Source organism: Rosa chinensis, unplaced genomic scaffold, assembly GCF_002994745.2.
Source record: "Rosa chinensis cultivar Old Blush unplaced genomic scaffold, RchiOBHm-V2 RchiOBHmChr0c32, whole genome shotgun sequence".
NCBI lineage: Eukaryota > Viridiplantae > Streptophyta > Magnoliopsida > Rosales > Rosaceae > Rosa > Rosa chinensis.
In genome coordinates, this window is record NW_020126843.1 from 50,524 (window position 1) to 63,476 (window position 12,953).

Sequence of the window (12,953 nt, forward strand, 5' to 3'; positions counted from 1 at the left end):
GAGTGAAGAACGAGAAATATGTCATGATTTTTCAGGAAAATGAAACACTAAAGGATGTCCACACCTTCTAACTGAGAAACTACCCAGTTTGATAACACTATGATGTCTAAACTGGGTAAATTGATAGAGTGCCTTTTAAGAACTGGAATCACCGTCAAATATTGTTCACATCCTAACATGGTTTTAGACAATCAGACATCCAAATAAGGAGTCACATAACTAGGCAGCCACATAGTCAAGATATGGTAGCCTGAAATAAAAGTATGCAATGAGTAGCTACAAGAAAAATGACTTTTGGCAAGGAATTTTTTCCTTGTAAAAAAACTGGAAATTCCTTGCATTAACCCAATAAAAGCTAGCATTTATAAGCAATAGAGAAATAATAATGACAAGAAAATAGAAAGCTAATGAATGCCCTGTTAATTGTGTGTTTTGTACTTAAGAAATTGAAAAGTAAATAATAACTCCTGTACTGATAGACGTACTCAGACCTATAGGAAATAACACATCATTTAAGACCAAATAGGGGTGTTACCTGTCCATATACAACATCAACTCCATAAACAAAAGTTACACCATACTGAAGTAAACAGTTGATAAATCCGCTGATTGATAACCCTGAGTCAAGAGCTACTTTGCAGAAACATTGATACCTAGTTGTTCAATGGCAGCTTCTAACTTGTGTCCTGCTCTGGATATACAAAATAGAAGAACAAATTAGCATAACAGGTCTTACCAAAGTTCGAGTATAAATGACTCTCGTTTAATGAACTGTAGATTGGTTTGTTAAAATGAAGTAATCACCTACATCAAATTTGGAGTATCACCTTTGTTGACCACCTTCGCATCCACTACTACTTTACCTACACCACCAAACATGAATAACTAAGTTAACTCCTATCACTGGTCTACTTTATGTAATAGCTTTTGTACAAACAATGCATGGGAGTATCACATTTGAAGGCAAAATAAAACTCACCGTGGCACACGTCATCCAGTCTCTTCTTCCTAAACATGTCATTAGCTAAATAGAATAGTTAATATATAAGTATAAATAGGGTTCTAGGACAAACACTTAACACTAGCTGAAAATGGGTAAAATCAATTGGTTTTAAGGGGCATAAAATCTTACTTCTTTGGTGCTTGATCCTTTGATAACTTCACAGCAGCAAAGCTTGTACCTGGACTATGCAACCCATAATCCAGGTTAAGTAGGACATTACATAGTAACAAACCAGAACCACGAAGCAATTCGATTTATGATTAAATTGGTTATTACCAGTACAGAAATAGGCATATATATCATATCAACTTCATGAATCTAAATCAAGCTTTAAACTTTCCAAGGCAAAATAAGCATAAATATCTGGCCTTGAACAAATCTCAATCTGGGTTTCAGCCCTTCTGCAATCAAATACACTCAAAATATATAAAATTCCAACTCATAACCCAAGAACATACCCAATTCTGTGTCACTAGTTTAACCAAATTACTGGGTTTCTCATAGATATCAAATTCAATGAGAAACAAACCAAGCACAGATTCACAGAAACGAGTGTGAATTAAGAGAGAAAGAGGGGTTGGGTGACCTTATTGAGGACGCATTCTCGCAATGAATTCATGAGGCTGAGGCACTTGACTTGGTCATATGGAGATTGAGCGATGCTATTGAGCAGATCCAGAGCATCCTGACAAGTTAATAAATTAATAATTCAGAATACAATTTAATAGCAAAATCAACTGCCAAATTTCCTAAAATTCACAATATATAGAAGTGACAATACAAAAGAACACAAACATAGAGAGTCAAGTTATATGAGAAAAAAAAAAAATCAAACTACTGGCAACTTCTTACCAGACCTAGAAATACAAAAAGCCAATCGTTTATCTGTCAATCCTTCTTCGTTGTCTCCAGCTAATCCTTGCACTGGATATATGAAAAGCAACCTGATCAATAAAATTTAGAAATAAGGAAAATCAAACCAAATCAAAACCGAAACATTCATATCAAAACAAAGCACACAAATGTTACTGAAAATCATATATCTCTCCTCTAATCACAATGATCCTCAAATTTGATTTACTTTACAACAGCATACAAATGAAACACAAAGAAGTGAACGATCAAACCGAGCGAGTGGGTAGTGAAAAAATTACAAGAATCTGACAGAAACAATTTTACATCAGAAAAACTTGTTATACTGCCTAGTGAGAGAATCCTTCAGATTTGAATACAGACCATAAAGGGAGTACTGACCAAGGTTCTGTGCTTCATACCATGAGTTCAAAACGGATAGGTGCTTATCCATCCCAGAAAATGCCAATTGGATCCTGAGGCTGCAATCCACAGTGCCTCCATGGGTTTTGCAGCTATTTGTCTTGATTGCACAGTCCCGATTGTGCAGGCAAACAAAGCTGGAGCTCCCAGAACATTTGACGCACCCATCCCTTTTCCAATGCAGGTGCTGCTGCCTGCCCTTGGTGAACTCAAGCACCTGCATAAATCAAAACACATTCACTACATAACCTAAACCACAAACCACGAATGACATTAACGAATTCAAACTCCAAATCCAATTGCAATTTCCTTGCTCACTTACAAGAGTAAAGCTGGTGACAGTGTAGGTACTATTGGCAACAAAAGCCGCAGTAGACCTTGCAGCATATTTATGCCCAGCAAAAGCAACCATATATCCCCCATAATTATCCTGCAAATTCAAAATCACAAACCACAATGAATCGATGGAATTCAAAACAAGCCAACATTAACTTAACTACAATCTGATACTTTCAGTGCTAAGCTTACAAAACTGAGACCAACATTTTGCAATTATCAATATCAAAATCAACATTAACCCTAAACCCATCAAATCCCCGTAGCGATTCACAAAATAAAGGATCACCAAAACGAAATGCAACGGTTTAGAGAGAGAGAGAGAACGGACCGGAGCGAGAGAGGATTTGACAGAGAGGGCGAGAGTCTAGTGTCGCACGGAGACAACTGGGAGGTGGAGTTAGCGCCGTAACGGGAGGCGAAGGCGATCCCGAAGCTGAAGCCGTCGGACCTGGCGACCTTGGTGTCGAAGCACGGGAGTAGATTTAAATCAACATCATCTTTCCGAAAGAAAATCTCGATAGCTTGAAATACAAATAACTCGATGAATTAATAGGAGCAGAGGAGAAGATCTGAGTCGGAGTCGATGGGTATGAGTCGGAGAATATTTGAGTCGGAGTCGGAGTCAGAGTGAGAGAAGAACAAGATGGGTATCACAATATCCATCTTTCATTCACAATTTGGGAATTGGGAGCGCGCCTATAATTTTTTGGAGACCACGAAGTTGCCGCTTGAAAATTCACCAAGGAAAAATGTAAAATAGTTGGTCACTAATTGCAAAACGACAACGTTTCCCTACAAGTGTCATTAAACTTGTAGCGGCCAAACATAACCTGGTCACTATCAATTATAGATTTGGACACTAACATAAAATAATTAGGCGGGAGTTGGAAAAAATTTAGCGCTGACTATTTTAGTGACCAATGGGTAATGTTGGTAATTAATTCTATTCTTTTAGTGACCAATTATAAGTTGGTCACTATGATTTGGTCACTAATGTCCATATTTGTTGTAGTGAGTAGAGCCGAATGATGGGTACATATTGAGATTGAATTTTTTATTTGAGTTGACTTAAGCTTAAATTCTATTCCCTCCATGGTTGCACCTTGTTCATTCTGGAATGTATACTCTCTCTCCGTAATCACAAACAATGTAGACCAAATTAGTTGGCATCTTACAAAACCATTTCGGCATGACGGCACGTCACATCTCAAAACGGACGATGGGTTAGACACGCCGTTGTTAGATACAAGGTTCACAATCCAGCCGGGTTAGACACACTGGGTCAATTGATTTCAAAATTATAGCACGACAACATGAACTGCACATCTGTGAATCAGTGCACATGTTGGGGGTGTTTTTTGTATTCACATTAATAAAGCAAGGACAGTTTCGAAACAAACTTAAAACTTTCTGGTGAGTAAACTTTGATATGTAATTGCCCGTATTGCCTTTGGCAGCAAACCCACATATTGAATACACGAGGCATTTTTTATATTCCTAGGGCCGAACGCGTGTTGTCTTGTTCATGACCAGTTGGTTGAGAGATCGAGTTTAATGGCATCAATTAAGGAGATGGTTAATGCCATTATCTCGAAGAAAAAAAAAAATTAATAACTTGCACTTGCACAGCATGTGCGGAAAAATGCTAGTTTGATTTATGTCCTTCACTTGCCTCCAGGGCTCCCAGCCGACCTTGACTTCTTCCGGATTCACTTGCACCTGACCCTATAAATAGATCCATTTGGGAAGCAGAAGAGCATCAGAAATAACAGCCTCTTCCTTTTAAAATCTCTTCCATACGAGATAGCCTTCAGCCTATAAACACCTGGGCTTTATAGCGAAATCTCATGCCTAGGATAGGCTTTGGAGCCAAGAAAGCTCGTAGTATTAGGGTTTTGCAGAGAAGGAACAAAAATAGAAGAGATGATCTCGGATTTGAAAGAATCGGAGGTGAACCACATTGTTCTGGCCGAAGCATTCGAGAATATACGAGCCCGCTGCAAGCAAATTGGGGACCAGTTCATCTCGATCCTGACCACAATCTCGACCCAATTCAAAGAGCTTTAGACCCGCGAGGAGGAAATTGGGTGCTGGGAGAAGCTTCTAGAAGAGAAAGAGTCTAGTTTAAGTCGAAGGATGAGGAATTGTATGAGATTGAGGAGGCCATTATAGTGAAGCTACTGGAGTTTGAAGAACGTAAAACCCAATTGGAAAAGACTTAATTTTTCGATTGATGATAAAGAGAGGAGGGTTTTGGAAATGGTGGAATTGATTAGGTATTGTATTTTCTTATTGTGTAAAGCCATTGTTTCAAAAGTCAACATGAAGACATCAGATCAAGATATTGTATTTTCTAATTTGTGTAAAGCCACTGTTGACCTGTAATATAAATGTAAATCTTGAAGGAATAATAATGCTTTATATTCCCCCGGTATATGCTTGAAGGAATAATATAAATGTAAATGTAAACCAGAAAACGAAAACTAGCAAACTAATCTTATTGTTGCCTCAGGTATAGGTTTTATAGCTTAATCATCAGGGAAAAAGCAACTTTGCATGTGTGTTCATGTAATTGTCTGATCAAATGCCCTTGTTCTGTTATTGTTAATGTCTAAGATTTAGCGGTAGCTAAACCTTGGTTAAAGCTGGTCCGATGGGCAGACTGATACTTGTGGTGTAATCAATACTTCTGCTACCTGTCAAGTAAAATACAAAGGGCATCAGAGGGAGCCCGCACTAGGCGGTCTTCTCTTCTCTAATGCCTAAGTTAGTCAATGTATTTATGTTGACAGAATAACAGTAGGTAAGTAGTAAATGCGTAATTAATGAGGAGAGATGAGTGAAGCTTTTATAGGCGGGGAAGAGGCTGAACTCTTCCTTTTTTTCGATGTGGGACTGATATGCTTCAGTTCCCAGTTTGTGATGCTTCTGGTGTTGTTTTGATGCGGCACGTCAGCGGTGATCTGGGGCTCAGGCGGTAGCCTGCTTGGCTGTGTTTCCGTAGGTCACACCGTTGGTGGTAGTTGGTACTGCTAGCGGTAGCATGAGCATGGCTCATTATAGCTCATTATGCTTGTCAAATGCTCATATAAGTACAAGTCCCCAGTCAAGGAGAGCAATCTTGGTTGGGGAGTTGCCTAGCGGTTCGAAGCGTTACTTCTGCTAGACTTGTGACAGCATAATTAGCGTCAGTGTATTGTCAACCATGGATTTACTGAGAAAATTCTTTATACCCTTTCGAGTGGGCCCCCTAGGGAGTCCCCCACTCCCCGGCTAAGATGGGCCTCCGTTTGGCCGACATATTATTTGATGAGGGGGATCTGTACTGAACAGAGGGTGTTGGGTAGCGAGCCCAATCTTTGATACCCGAGTGTCAGGGATTAACGTGCCTGATCAAGGCAGTCGAAGACTGTTGACATGTCCCCTTATTTGGCCTGGCGGGACGTAGCTTAACTGTAACGCTGCGTGGCCGTCTTCGTTAGAATGAGGTGTTGCCTCCGGAATCGCCTTTGGCGGAAATCCCTCTGCTGATAAAAAACGTCGCGGGGACCTTCTGGCTTGAAGCTCAGCAAGCGGTGTTATGCTCAGCAGAGACTGTCACTTGCAAGATGAAAAGGGAGAAGTTCCACTAGCGGTGTTGCGCTTAGCGGAGACTATCGCTTGCAAGATGAAAAGGGAGAAGTTCCGCTAGCGGTGTTGCACTTAGAGGAGACTGTCCCGCTTGCCAGATGAAAAGGGAGAAGGTCCGCTAGCGGTGTTGCGCTTAGCTAAGACTATCTCGCTGGCAAGATGAAACGGGAGAGGTTTCGCTAGCGGTGTTGCGCTTAGCGGAGGCTGTCTCGCTTGCAAGATGAGAATGGAGAGGTTTCGCTAGCGGTGTTGCGCTTAGCAGAGGCTGTCTCGCTAATTGGTATGTTTTCCTTTTGAAGGTTACTTCGGATAGATGCTTTGTCTGACGGCGCCCGACACGTGGCCATCATGCATTGGGTTAGCGTGCGGGATAACGTCTCCTTAGCACACTCGTATCTTCGCCATTAATGCGAGTAATTATGGATTTTGTAGCCGAGGCAACGCCTCAGTTAATCCAAAGAGTAAGTGCCATCGTGGGGCACGTGTATGGCTATCGTGTGATGTTGTTTTTCAGCGGACGGCTTAGATTTGTTTGATGTTGACATAAAAGAGAGGGAAACCGAGTGGTTTAACACTTTCTGCACTTTGAACTAATATCGTCGCCTTCAAGCTTTGCTCTAAGATCCGAGAGGAAGGTTCTGCAATTCGTGTGAGGCTATTGATCTTTAGAGGACGGAGACCTCTTGAAGTGAAGACGAGCATCATCAAGCGCACCAGGTTGGTTATCTGAGCCCTTCTGCCTATTTGTTTGCTCATTGTTTCTGTCAGTTGAGATTTGTTGCTATTTGGAGTAAATGGTGCCATTCCAATGTGTGACTGAGGGTCTAAAATGGTTTTGGGGATGGGGTTAGGTGTTTGTGGTAGAGAGTTAAGGTTTTTGGATTTTCTAGATGGTCAAATCTGGGTTTTGAATGCATGTAGACATGTGTTCTTGTTTTGGTTGTTTCTGGGTAATTGTTCTTGGTGTTCTTGGCTGAAATCTGACTTAGGGATAGCTTAGATCATTTTGTAACTGACTGACCTAAGTTTTACGGTTTGTGATGGCTAGCGTCATAGAGATCTCGAGTAGTGAGGATTCCATGTTTGACGTGTCACTAAACATTGCGGATAGGATTTTTATTGATTCGTTGCGTTCGTCTGCTCATGCAGGAACCTCACTGCCGGAACCGCTAGACATCGAATTCCTTTACAAACTATACCCTGGGATGTAGTAATGGGCCGTGTTGGGCGTCCAGAGAGTTCTAGGGCAAAAGTGGACGCTGCTGCCCGCAATAGGAGTGAGGAGAGGCTAGCGGTTTCGCTGATGGGGGAGAGGCTGGCGGGGAAGAGATAGAGTCAGCATGGGTCCTTCGTGACGGTACTGCAGTTGACGAGGCAGGAGGGCCAATGACAACAACAGTCATGAATCGACTAAAGCGAGTGTTTTGCCTTCCTGGCGTAGTGAAGCTACGTCTGCCGATGAGGGATGAGAGGGTATTGATTTTTCCAATGGGGCACGCTGCCATTCAAGAGGCCATCTTCCTGCAAGGGGTCACACTTCTGCTACTGCCAAACCTCCAGATTGATCGAGAACAGTAGAGGCTCAATAGAGAGACCAACCTCCTCTCACAAACAGAAGTTACAGGAGTTGGAGGATGAGAACACAGCTCTCACTCGAGCACTGGACCGACGACACCAGCATAATGAAGCACTCACCTAGGCCCTCGCCAGAGCTTCATAGGTAACGACTACAGAAGCAAATGCTGTCCCGGTTACAGGAGCGACCGGTATTGGACCACATCCGCTGGTGCTGGCCAACAGGTCATTCACATACTGATAGATTTGTACCCAGAAAGTCTAAGTCACATGCCACCATCGCCTTTGCCCCAGCCCCCTCAAATAGAGCCACTGGTAATTGACCCAAACACAGCACTGCTCTTGCATATGAATAACTCCTTGCATGCCTTTCAAGCAAGGGTGGAGGCAGTAGAAAACTGGGACACTTGGAGTCCCTTGACAACGTTCGAGGACCGGTCGAGTCCTTTCACCCAGGAGGTTAGAGGTGTGATACGCTCGAATGCATCAAAGCCATTAAAGATCGACTACACAGGAATTGGAGACCCGTACCAGCATTTACAAGCTTTCCGTTCGCAAACAAGTGCTACGGGGAGTTTTTCGGCCCACAAGCCCTTGCCGCTGTCGAGTTTCTTTTTTAAGTTCTGCTTAATTATCTTATTGATAGCTTCGACCTGGCCATTTGTCTGTGGGTGTGGAGGGGAGGCTTATCGGATCTGCGTGCCATACTGGTCGATGAATTCCCTGAGAGTATCATTATCGAATTGAGCACCGTTATCGGTGATGATGGTCTCGGGGATTCCGAATCGGCAGTATATGTTCTTCCACAGGAAGTTAATGACCTTGGCAACCGTGATTGTGGCTAGAGCCCGTTGTGGCTAGAGCCTCGGCCTCAACCCACTTGGTGTTGTAGTCCACTACGACGATGGCAAATTTGAGCTGTCCCGGTGCTGATGGGAACTTGCCTATGAAGTCTAGGCCCCACTGGCAATATGCCCATGGGGTGAAGATGATCGAGAGTGGTATTGACGGTGCAAGAGGGGAGTTGGCGAACTTGTGGGATTTAAGGCAGGCGCTAGCGATGTGTTTCGCGTCTTATTCAATGGTGGGCAATAGTACCGTGTACGCAATACCTTAAATGCCAGGTTCCTCGCACCTGCATGATTGCCGCAAATTCCACTATACAGCAATAGTAAGACTCGTTGTCCCTCCTCGAGGGAGATGCATTTTAGCAGGGGGAAAGATCTGCCCTTCCTGTATAGTTTGCCTTCTCGCACCGTGTACAGCGTTGCTCTTCTGCAGAGCCTAGTGGCAATAACTGTTACGCCCCGTCTTCGATTTATCCTTGATCTGTGTCGAAGTGAATTTCTTTATGTTTTGCCGTCCTCGGTTTCAGTTTTTATCTTTTATGGGGGGTGCTAGAAGTTGACTTTTTATGGGTTAACAATTTGAGAAAATTTCCTTCATGAAAGTTGTAGAGGACGTTAAACCAAGCACGTGCATATGTGGTACGTAAAAATTGGAGTTCGTATGTGAAAGTTATAGCTTAAAATGTGGAAGTTACTGTTCATGGTAAAAAATATATATATATGGAAAGTTACCACTGTAGGTTTCCATTTTCGGAAACCCACGGTAACTCTCCCTCTCTTCTCCCCCGACTCCTTCCCCCTTTCAGCCCGATTTTTCCCCCTTCAATTTCTTCCCTCTCCGGCCGACCCACGATGAAATCCGGCCATCCCCAAGCTCGTCTCCTCCCCCTTGACACATCTGTGGTGGTATTTTGGGGAGATTTGGCCGGAGGAGCTCGATTTCTTGCTGGGAAGGTTACTGTAGCAACTTGCGGGTTTTGCCGATTTCCGACGATTCAGGCCGTCTCCGGCCACCAAACCGGCGTCGAAGGTTCGGTTTTTGACATAGATCATTTCCCCTAAGGTCTTTCATTTCAATTTGCAGTGTAGAGGTCGAATTAACGATTTGAAATTTCTAGGGTTCTTGGAGTTTTCTGGAAAAATTTCACCGGCCAATTTGGAGCCCTTCAAGGTAAAATTGGAACTTGTTGTAGTTGAGAAAGAGATTGGGTCTGTTGAGTAGGTGGTGCTGCCAAAATTTGGTGGCCATTGGTAGTGGTTGCCGGTGGCGCGTGGGCCCCACGCGCGGCCACTGTGGGTGGCGCGTAGAGCTGAGTTTTAATTACAATTTTTGGCTCCATAAATCCTATAATGACTGTAGAATTGTATACATGAAGTTTGGTGGGAATTGGAGGAATTACGAATTGAGTATAAATGGTTAATTATTGATTTACGTGAATTCGATCGTCGAATTTCTTTCGAATTCACTTTAGAACTTATATATCGATGAATGAATATTGTTGGAGTATTATGGATGGATTCGATGTGAATTAAAGAGTTGAATTTTGAAGGGGGACGTTATGAATTTCAATTTCTAATTATTGTAAAGTTAATTTCCGTCCTGTAAATATATTTTTACGAGTGCTATTCGTACAGGACGAGAGGAGTCTTCGTACGAGGAAAATACTGAGCGACGTCAGGATTGATCATATACTGTGAGTGGACTTTTATTTTTCAAAGAATGATGCATGCATTTATTTAATCGGTTCCGAGGTTATAATTTATTTATCGTATTACTTTCCCAAGCATATCGTTATTTTCATAAATGGTTTTGGATATTTGGTTATTTGAAGGTTTTATGGCGTGCGGGGTCACGTCATTGGATTACGCTTATCTTCTCTTATTTATTTATTTCCGATATGATTTCCGGATTTATACTATTTATATTATATTTATATTCAGCGATTTGAGATTTTTATGAGATTTTCGAAATGAGATTTCGATGGAGTAAATCTTTATATTTATTTATCTCCTATTTATTTTGAACTTGAGATTATCTTGGCATGTGGGACACGTCGTTGGAAATTTATTTACGAGAGTTGGGGAAGTTTTATGATTTTACTGTGGTTTTCGGATTTTCTTTTGCCATACTTTGGGTGACTTATCATTGCTAGCTTTGATCTTCCGCCTTTGTGGTGAGGTGATGGGATCACCGAAGCCCTCCGCCTTTGTGGCGCTGGTTACTGTCTCTGTGACAGTAATTCTGAAGCCCAGTATCCTATCGCTACACTTAGTGACGTAAGGGTATATTACGGGAGTAATGGGAGTACTATAGCCTGGGAGGCTATCACCCGAGCCTGGGTGGCTCACTCGTATGGCTATCGTCTTCCCTTACTCATTATACTATTTTCGACTAGCGGGGCTAGTCCGATTTATTTTAGCCAGCAGGACTGGTTTTATTTCCTTGAGTATCTGAGTTTCAACCTTTTCTTTTATTCGTTTGTGACTAGCGGGGCTAGTCAGCTTTCGTGAGCGGAACTCCTCTTATTTTATTTTTGTTAATCATTGCATGCATCGGGAATTTTAAAGAAATAAATGTGGGAAAGTATAAAATCCATTTGGTTTAAAATCGTTTATTTTTGTCCACTCATGCTAATGTTTTTATGTACTTTCCCCTGGGCCCTTCGGTTTCAAATGCCCAGATTGCAGTATTGCTGCTCGGTGTACGAGAGTGAGCCATAGTGACTGCACCTGCTTCCGCCCTCACATTCTGTAGGTTACCTGTTTAGCCTACTGCACTCCTTGTCCATTTACATTCCTAGAATGCTCTGATTACTATGGGATTTGGGACCCAAACTTGTATGAATTATATTTGAGGTCTATGACCTAACGTTGTGAATTGTAGTATTTTAATCTTGGAGTTTCTTAGACTTGAATTACTTGATACACTGTTATTATTTTTGGGCTTGAGTTGGTTGAATGATGGGAGCAGGGTGGCTCTAGGAGTTTGTGGTTGGATTATTAGAAGTGAAGTTTGTTTTCCACAGGTTTTTGGGTTGTCCATTTTTAAGGGAGGTTATGCCGAAATTTTTGGTAAACCTTCTTTAAAAGTGAGTCCCGCAGGGCCACTTCGGATTCCAGGGTGGAATTCGGGGCGGGTCCTGTCAATAACCTTGTCCTGGGGCTCGTTGCCCTTAGAGAGGTAGTCGATAAATGGGTCCATCCATGAAGGTGGACGCTCGCTCTCGGTCAGGAATATCTCCGAGAATGGTTTATCGAAGCTTGGTTTGTTTAGAATTTCCAACTTTAGGTGTCTGGGGCCGATGTCGCCAACCTCACGATGGCTTCTGCCTTGCAGTTCTATGCCTAAAGGATCAGGGCGATTGTATGGTAGGTGAGGCATCGCTGGAGTAAGGTCTTGGCGAGAGATTGGTAGTGGGATAGATGCGGCTCCTTGGCTTGGAAATCGCCGCTGACCTGGTTGGCGACAAGTTGGGAATCACTAAAGATTATCAGTCTGGTGACGCCTAATTCTTTGGCCAGCTGGATGCTAGTGATCAGTGCTTCGTACTCGCTGCGTTGTTTGAGGCCTTGAACTTGAATTGTAGCTTATACTCGTATGTATTCCCCTCTGGGTCGGTCAAGACTACCCCGGCACCACTGAGCTTATTGTTAGAGGATCCGTCCGCATGGAGAGTCCATGTGGGCATGGTATGGGGTTCCGAGGCAGTCATCCGAATGCGCGACATCTTCTAGGGGTATGAACTGGGCGATGAAGTCGGCAGTGGACTGCCCTTTAATGGCCGTGCGTGGCGTGTAATAAATGTTCGATGGACCATTTTACCAGTCTTCCTGAAGATTTTGGTTTCTGGAGCACTTGTTTTAGGGGTTGGTTGGTCAAGACATGTATCGTGTGAGCTTGGAAATATTGCCGTAGGCCCCCGGGCAGCCTTAAGGAGTGTAAGGGCGAATTTCTCAATATCGGAGTACCTGGATTCGACGTTGTTGAACCTTTTGGTGGTGTAATAGACAGGCAGCTCATTGCTATTTTCTTGCCTGACCAAGGCGGCGCTGATCGCGGTGACTGATATGGCGGGGTAGATATACAGGACTTCGCCTGGGATTGGTTTCGAAAAGGTGGGTACTGACGCCAGTTAGTCTCGGAGGCCCTGGAAAGCCTTGTCGTGTTTGGGTCCCCAATTGATCGGCTCGGTATGGTGAGTTTTGAGGCACTTGAAGAATGGGGCGCACTTGTCGCTTAAGCGCGATATGAATCGGGCGAGAGCGACAACCTTCCCGCTGAG

At 43.0% G+C, this 12,953-nt stretch overlaps 1 protein-coding gene across 1 annotated transcript; it reads right to left on the reverse strand.

The window, feature by feature from the left end:
* Nucleotides 1-2,183: 2,183 nt before the first annotated feature.
* On the reverse strand, nt 2,184-12,052 carry LOC112181369. Its single transcript, XM_024319740.2, has 5 exons — nt 11,822-12,052; nt 8,644-8,785; nt 2,956-3,138; nt 2,601-2,767; nt 2,184-2,495 (listed from the first exon to the last, which is right to left on the reverse strand). The coding sequence occupies exons 1-5, from the start codon at nt 12,050-12,052 to the stop codon at nt 2,184-2,186; spliced, it is 1,035 nt and encodes a 344-aa protein (XP_024175508.1).
* Between the last annotated feature and the right edge of the window lie 901 nt (nt 12,053-12,953).

Excerpts from the sequence above, each read along its gene's own strand:
- LOC112181369 (XM_024319740.2), bottom strand. The coding sequence starts at position 12,052 with ATGCCTCACCTACCATACAATCGCCCTGATCCTTTAGGCATAGAACTG. Across the intron at positions 3,139-8,643 it reads CCACAATCACGGTTGCCAAG|CTATCGAGATTTTCTTTCGG; the intron begins GTCATTAACTTC and ends TTGTATTTCAAG. Across the intron at positions 2,496-2,600 it reads CTGTCACCAGCTTTACTCTT|GTGCTTGAGTTCACCAAGGG; the intron begins GTAAGTGAGCAA and ends TGATTTATGCAG.